The 8,230-nt window shown below is 30.8% G+C and overlaps 1 protein-coding gene across 3 annotated transcripts; it reads right to left on the bottom strand.

The window, feature by feature from the left end:
- Window positions 1-536: 536 nt before the first annotated feature.
- LOC110621005 (MLO-like protein 1) lies at window positions 537-6,522 on the bottom strand. Of its 3 annotated transcripts, XM_043953197.1 has the most exons (15): window positions 6,397-6,522; window positions 6,260-6,317; window positions 5,971-6,185; window positions 4,363-4,479; window positions 4,213-4,273; window positions 3,975-4,069; window positions 3,370-3,444; window positions 3,165-3,253; window positions 2,439-2,488; window positions 2,253-2,293; window positions 1,615-1,824; window positions 1,401-1,468; window positions 1,237-1,297; window positions 999-1,136; window positions 537-869 (listed from the first exon to the last, which is right to left on the bottom strand). In XM_043953197.1, the coding sequence occupies exons 1-15, from the start codon at window positions 6,520-6,522 to the stop codon at window positions 756-758; spliced, it is 1,518 nt and encodes a 505-aa protein (XP_043809132.1). In that variant the 3' UTR covers window positions 537-755. The 3 variants fall into 3 exon arrangements, with proteins under 3 accessions (XP_043809132.1, XP_021620687.1, XP_043809108.1); XM_021764995.2 differs by having other exon boundaries at window positions 537-1,136; XM_043953173.1 differs by having other exon boundaries at window positions 537-1,136; window positions 4,363-4,473.
- Between the last annotated feature and the right edge of the window lie 1,708 nt (window positions 6,523-8,230).

Below are 8,230 nucleotides of genomic sequence, written 5' to 3'. Positions count from 1 at the left end.
GTCTTGGAAGAATCTTGAAAGAAAAGTCTTGTCCCAAGAAATTCCTCCAAAGACAGTGGTAGGGCCTTTACCTACAAAAGTTGGCCATGGAAATCCTGAAACAACAGCAGTTACTGAGAACAGGTGGAAATTACTGCATAAGCTTCAGACATGGAGGCAATGAATTAAGTTCTTTTGCTGCAAGGAAAGCCAATTAGATAGTGGTCAGTATCTCTTGAAGCTATATCATTGCTGCACTTCTGTACGAAACAGAGGAAAAGCTGAGAGCATAAGGTTGGATTTAACTTTTGTTTTCATTTCCTTGAAGTGAAGTGAAATGGAAAAATTAGGGCATAGTCTTGGAATAATCTTGAAAGAAAAGCTAGAGCACAATCTTGCATTTAAGCTAAAAGAAGAAACATGCTGATGCCATCCATAGTACTATAGGGAATCTGCTCCATATACTCTCTTATGTTAGTTTTTTTCTAGTACCTACGTTAAATGAAAGGATAATATACTCCCTGTGATGTTTAATCTCAGCAGCAAGATTAGAAAAATTGATAACAATGTCCAATCCCCTTTACATGCATTAATTTTGTAACAGAGCATTCTGGAGATATAACACAATTATGAAAGCAAAAAGGGTACAAAATCATAAAAAACTTGGACTCAGAAGTAGAGTACACAAAGCTTTTCTTCAGAATTTTCTCTCTTAACTCATGTAGGAGGGGAAAGTAATTGTAAGTGCCACAGCATTTTATGGGGGATGATGCTGTTCATTTAGGCCTATCAGAGTCAGCTTCATGGCTAATATCTCCTGCTTCTCTCTCTTCAGTTTTAGATCCCCGTGATCCTGTTCTTGCCAATTGTACTGCACCTGGAGAATCCTCCTGTTTACCAACTTGGCTAGTTACTTGGCTAGATGCTTGGCTAGATAATGTAGGTGCTTGGCTAGATACTTGGGTAGATGCTTGGCTAGATACTTGGGTAGATGCTTGGCTAGATGCTTGGGTAGATGCTTGGCTAGCTACTTGGCTAGATCCACTAGCAGTAGCACCTTTTCTTTCAACTGTCTTCTTTTTGGCCTGCTTAGCCCAAACAACAAGACCCTCTCGTATATGTTCATCAAATATTGCTTTCTTGAATGAAGTTCCCATCTGCATTAGGACACAATGGTTTATAACTTCTTTGTCTGCCTGAATGATTCTCAAAAACATCATAGCTGTATTTAGAATTTTCTTGCAGAATCTTACTCACCTGTGTGACAATTGCATAGAGTGGTAAAGTACTATAGCTGCAGACAAACTGAACGAAAGCCCTGAATTATGTAGCGTCATTCAAATTAAACGTAACTAAGATTCTGTCCATTGAGTTGTTAGAAATGTTGTAAAGAAACAAAACAAAACAAAGGTCGGCTTTACCCTATGATGAGTCTTGGGATAATGTAGGGAGTATCTCCCAATATACAGGAGTGAATCCCATATTGCACCTGCAATAAAATTTCAAGAGTTGCATAAAGTCAGTAAGCAGCCATACACTGTTCTGAAAATGGGATGCTGAAGATGGTTTTAAATTGTGGTCGCGGTGACAAACAGACCATTATTTAAAACCATGGTGCTGAATCCCTCCACTTACCCATATCCAGAACAGAAATGCAAGTTCAAAAGAATTTTGGAATAGGATGATGTGGATCAAAATGATAACAATCTGAGGTTTGTGGAACCAGAAATGAGCATCAGAAGGTTGAACAACCAGGTCCCCTGTAATCGCTATATGTTTCTCAGCAACTTCATGGGCTAATTCGTTTATTATATGCTCCAACTTAGTACCCACAGCTAGTAGAAGCTGCAAAATGGAAAAAAAACCAACATCAAATGCTAAATAAATTCCTTACAGACATCCTGCAGTAGCAATGGTACATTGTTATGAGAAACACACAATGGTAGGAACACAAGCATACACTTTCAATCGCAATAATAGAGAAACATACAAGAAATTTAACGTATTTCGGCCATAAGATCTACATCCATGGGCAAGGTAAAGATGAAGTTCCAATATGATGAAAAGAAATGTGATACAATCTCATAGAGCTCTCAAAACTCAATCACAAGTGTGTTTTCCAAAATCTAAGTATTTATAATCCTCCCAACACATATACCCAATTTTTTATCCAATTCAGATCAAACTTTTTGAATTGGATCACAATGCTGCTTATAAGAAAATATATTGAAAATTCAAGCTATATAATTAACGTATATGATTCAACAACTTACAAAGAAGGGAATGAACGCGATCCAGAAATAAGCCTCCCAACCTACATAGGGAATTTGGAATTAAAGCATCCTTGTCAATACTGATCTCCATAAAGAAAAAGAGCAGAGGACTAGAGAATCACAGACAAGCCATCCTTGGGAAAGTGAAAATATGATCAACAAACTGAAATATGTAATATAGCTTACCAGCAACATTCAGCAGCAAGAAAATAACCACAAATAACCAAAGATACCAACTGCAAACAATGATACTAGATCAGTAGATCTTAGTATTTTCCATGTACAAAGAATTGCAGGACATAATAAGTAGCCTTGTAATAAATGAAACAACAATGTCTGCATTAACCTTTGGAAAAAATTTAAAGTTTCAGTTTGAGATACTGCAGAACATACTATCTACTAACAAAAAATTATACAATCTGCTTAAAGTTGATATGCATACATATGCTTCTGCATTTTAGGGTTTATGCAACAATATCATAGCATTAGTTATAAAATTGTTAACTTAATACTAGCAAGATAATGGTTTAGTAATAGTTTAAAGTGAAACTATTTATGAGTATTAGTCATAAATTTCAGTCTATTTATGAGTATTATTGCGAGTTTTTTTTACACAGAGATTGATAATTGGTCGGACCTAATTGTCTAGAGCTTATTTAAGTCTTATCCGGCTGTAAAATCAAAAGCTGAACTGATCTGAGTCTTGTCTATTCAAAGCGCTATGAACCCATATTAAATCGGCCCAGACCTCTATGATTTGGGCTGCTATAGGCCTGATAGCCTGAAGCCCAATAGTCATCAGTCTTAAATCATATTATTGGTTTATTGCTACGGTTTAATTTTGACAATAGTGCTAGAAATGTTAAATAAGAAGCAAATGAAAATGTGATCAACATATTCAACACCACAAACCTTATTCCGACGACTTTCTTGAAGTCAGCTTCAAGGGCACGCACCATGTACTTGTGAAAATTAAATTTTGGGTTTCCTCTGCAATGAGTCTATGGAGGAAACATATTTGAAAGTGAAAATAAAAGAATCAAAAGTATTAAGTTGCTTTGATTCAGAAAGACTTCAAGAAGCCTCAACAACAGATTAGTTTGCATGGATGACTTACCGCAATGAAGCCAAGTCGCAATGTGTTATAATCAGATCTGTTCACAGAAACATAGAACTGCTTGAAGAATGAATGCTGAAAAAACGTAAGAAAAACCATCAAAATTAAGAAAATAAATGGGAATTCATCAATCAGGAAACTTTACAAGTACATGTTGTAGTTAAGAAATGTTATATATTATTAATTAGGGAAATTTACTGTTTAATCCCTTCAATTTTAAAAATTACATTAAAACGTCCCTGCGGTTTTAAATATCTACTAATTAGTCGTTCCGTTATTAGTTTTAACAGTTAAGTATTTTATTATTTAGTCCTTGTACTTGTACTGTAGAAAAACTCATCAGTTAATTCCTTAATTTTCTAAAAATATCTACTATTTAGTCTCTCCGTATTGAGGGCATTTAAATTTTTTTGCAATACGTAAGGATTAAACTTAATAAAGGAACTAATTAGTAGACTTTTTAAAATCTGAAAGACCTTTTAATGTATTTTTCAAAATCGACAGACTAAGTAATGAGTTTTCCTATGGCATAGGGACCAAATAGTAACCTGAATTATGCCAAGCAGTTATCCTGCTGATGCAAACTTAAAACAACCAAGACTTACCACCCAACCCATGAAGTAGAAGTTCTTCCCAATACCCATAAATCTTTTCTTGATAAAATCATGCTCCCGGACATGTGTAAACTTTGAACTTTTTGCTGCAATATGATACTTGCAATAAGAAGTAAACCAAAAAGAAAAAAGAAAGAAAGGAAGAAAGAGAGGAATAGCTAATTTTTCAGTGTAATTTAGTCAGGAAAAGCAGAATTGTTCATTAAGTTCAACTGCTAAGAAGCATTACCTTGTTCTAGATCATACTCCAAATTTGAGACCAAATCCTCCCACTTCTTCCATTGTCTTATCTAACATCATATGAATGTAATGAAGATATATGAAACAAATTTTTTAGAAGAAGAACATTAGAAAGCAGCAGAAAGATTTAGGAATTTACCTTTGCCATTCCGAAAAGAATGGTCAGAGCACAGAAAGCCACATGCAGACAAGCTAGGAAAAAAATGAATATATGAAGATGATGCAATGCAGTTATTGATAAAATTGGAACCTTTCCCTGAAAAGTAATAAGCAAAAGAGAAAAACTGTTAGTAATTTATTATTATTAAATATCCACCATTGATAATGAAGAGGAGCTTAATTACATACTTACATGGTTAATTCTTGAGGTAATACTAGGTAAACAACTTGGTAATTCAATCAAAACTCTTACCAAGTTCATCTAAATTCCAGTTGGCATTTTGTCTCTAAAACATGATTTTGATAAAATTAAGCCAAGACAAATTCTACAAAGTATCAATATTAAATTTTGAGCAGTTTCAGCGTAAATGAATTTAGTTAAAATTTAAAGAGCTCAAGTCTCGTTTATTTATTTTGAACTTGAGCCGAATATTAATAAATTCAGACTTGTTTGGTTTTGAAAATAGCCGAGCTTTTATCCAATCTAATATCGAATACTTTAATTTATTTACAATTATAATAAGTTTCAGTTTAAGATTAATATGAGTTTATTGAATATGAATTTATTTTTAATATAATGATACATTTAGCCTCTCTCTGCTTCTTAAAAAAAGCCTATTGGATTAAAAAAAATTAAAGATATTTATATCCTAAACTTAAAATTTTAGACAATAAAGTCAATTTTTTCACTTTTGCCTCAATTTTAGCCATTAGCCTCAATCAATTTTCACGAAAAAAATTTTAGATTTAATTTAATTTTTTTGATTATAATTATGATAAATTGAAAAAAGTTTGATTTTATTATTCAAAATTTAAAATTTTGAATATAAATTAACGTAAACGTTTATATTTGTTTATCCAATAGGTCTTTCAAAAAATAATTTTATGTGATACGACACATGAGCTACAAAATTTTTTTATTAAAATTGATTGAAATTAATAGCTAAACTTAAAATAAATATGAAAAAATTGATTTTTCCATCCGAGCTTTTAAATTTAGAACATAAATGTGAAAAGTCATAAATCTTTGGGGTTTTTTTTATCCAATAAGCCAAAAAAAGTTTTAGGAAGTTGGGAGCAGGCAGGCATCATCGCCCTATGAAATTTCAATTTGTAACTGTGAGTAGGTTGTATATGAGTTTATTTTTAATAAATTAAAAAAAGTTAAGAAATTAATTTTTTATTGGTCCAAATAAATAAAATTTTAATGTTTTCAAATTTAATAAATTATAATTATTATTATTTTTTTTTTTGAAATAGGGGTTGGGAGAGTCGAACGTTAGACCTTTCAAGACTACAAGGATGCACTTTCCATCAGGCTAAGCCTCGGAGTGCTAATAAATTATAATTATATTCTTACTAAATTTAGTTCTAACTAAATTATAATTAATTTAATATAATTATATTAAATTTAATTTTATTAAATGCATATTATATTTCTATTTAAATGTAAATACTGTATTAATGAATACTTTAACCTCTTTAACCACTTCTCCTTTGAGTTAGGGTTGACCCAAATTTGTAAGTATTAAAAAAAAAAAAAAAAAGGAAATTGAGTAGATGAATGAAGAAGCATTGCATTGATTACCTTGTCACAGGAAGAGGGGGAGTCTGAGGACTCATCTAGAAGGCGACGTGTTGAGCCACCAGAGAAGAAAGTTTGTAAATGGTCAGTTTCAGTAGTTGTTGATACTTTCTTGCAAGGCAGCCATTTATTAGCCAACTCCTCAGATATGCAGATTGTGGTAATCCCATCTTGGAACACTGTCAGTAGCAGTGATATGAAACCCAGAAGCATCAACTCTGCATATAACCAAATCAACTCAAATAGAATCACATGTAATTTTTTCATGATGGGATCCATTGCATTAGAATACCTTCTTTGATCTTCAGTAAGGCTTCAAAAAGAGGTTTCTGTTTTTTCTTCTTCAGTAACTGCAAATTAAATCAGCAAAAATAGATTGTAAATTCATATTGGAATTTGGAAACCATATTATATATATATATATATTACCTTGCCAAGATAGTGAAGGAACCTTTCAAGAAGAAGAGATATTATAACAATAACAGAGCAAACTCCAGCAACAACCCATGTAGGAGTATACTCCAATGTTGTTCCTCCTCCTTCTCCTCCCCCCATGTTTCTTAATCTCTGATCACCTTTTCTTGTGTTCTAGTCTCAGAGTTGTGTTTAGATCTGAAAGAGAGATAAATCTGCAGTGTTGTTTGAGAAGATGATGATGAAGAAAAGTAAGAACATGCATGCAAAATGTTTTAAAAGATTGTCTGTACTTAGATATATATGTATATAAATAGAGAGAGAAGTTTGAGTTAATATAGGAGACAAGAAAGAAAATGTGTTGGAGTGAACAACTGGTGTCTGATGCTGCTCTGGTTAAGTTATGATGAGATGTTAATGGAGGATGTTAAGGAAAGTTTGTTGTTCTGTTGACCTGATCATCTCTGCACATCTATCTCTTATGCTTAGCTAAAAATACTAAACCACCTTTAACATAGAATGGAAACAGCAGACATTGATTTATTTAATTAATGCAAATCTTTCTTTCTTTACTTTTTTTTTTCTTTTTTTAGTGTTTATATAATATGTTTTTATAAAATTATTATCTTAATATTATACTAAAACTTAACTGCAGTTTGTGGTCCCTAAAAAAAAATTCACCTTTTTAATATATAATAATATAATTTTAATAAAAAAATTTATTTTATATTTAATAAAATTATAATTTTAACATTACTTTTTATTTATTATCAAAATATAAATAACCGCCTCTCGGCGGTGAAGGAAGATATAATATATTTCAAATTATTGTTGTTGGTATGTAATTACATATATAAGAGAGATTTATAATTTAGTCTTTCGATATTATTATTATTAATAAATCAGTTTCTATATTTTTAAAAATCTATTAAAACGTTTTTATTTTTTTTTATCAATAAAATAATCCTTCTATTTATTTCTGTTGTTAAAAATATAGCAAAAAATCAAATTACCTCCTCCCCTCCTCCTCCTTCTTCTTCTTCTTCATCGATTCTTCCTTCTCCTCTTCTTCTTCTTCTTCTTCTTTGGTTCTTCTTTTTCTTCTTCTTTTTCTTTGATTCTTTCTCGATTCTTCCTCGATTCTTCTTTTTATTCTTCTTTTTTGAGGAGAAGAGGAGATGATTCTTTTTCTTTATCATCATCATATTCTTCTTCTCCTTCTTCTTTTCTTCTTCTTTTTCTTCTTCTTCTCCTTTATTATTATTATTTTCTTCTTCTTTTCCTTTATTATTATTATTTTCTTCTTCTTTTTTTCTTTTTTGAGGAGAAAGAGGAGAGACTATTTCGTTGACAGAAAGAAACGATAAAAATATTTTAATAGATATGAAAAAAGATAAGAACGTTTTAATAAATTTCTGAAAATGTAGAGACTGACTTGTTAATAATTGTAATATCCAAGGATTAAATAAAGAGTTTTATTTGAGTGTAAAATTGGATTTTAAAAATTTTCTCTCTCATTTTTTATCTATTTTTAATGGAAAAAAGAATGAAATAACTATTTCGTCAACAGAAAGAAAAGATAAAAACGTTTTAATAAATTTCTAAAACTACAAAGACTGACTTGTTAATAATAACAATATTTAGAGACTAAATAGTAAATCTCTCTATATATAATGGTAATGTTTGCCGTCCAAACATAGGAATGGTGAGCAATGGTTACTGGTTAGTTATTTATGATGAAAAAATAATTTAAAATTTTATTTTTTTAATAAATTAATATAATATTTAATAATTATTTTATTAATAAATAATAAATCATATAATAATATATAATTTAGGATAAATTACA

Source organism: Manihot esculenta, chromosome 1, assembly GCF_001659605.2.
Source record: "Manihot esculenta cultivar AM560-2 chromosome 1, M.esculenta_v8, whole genome shotgun sequence".
NCBI classification, from domain to species: Eukaryota; Viridiplantae; Streptophyta; class Magnoliopsida; order Malpighiales; family Euphorbiaceae; genus Manihot; species Manihot esculenta.
This window is presented reverse-complemented; position numbering and strand designations above follow the sequence as displayed.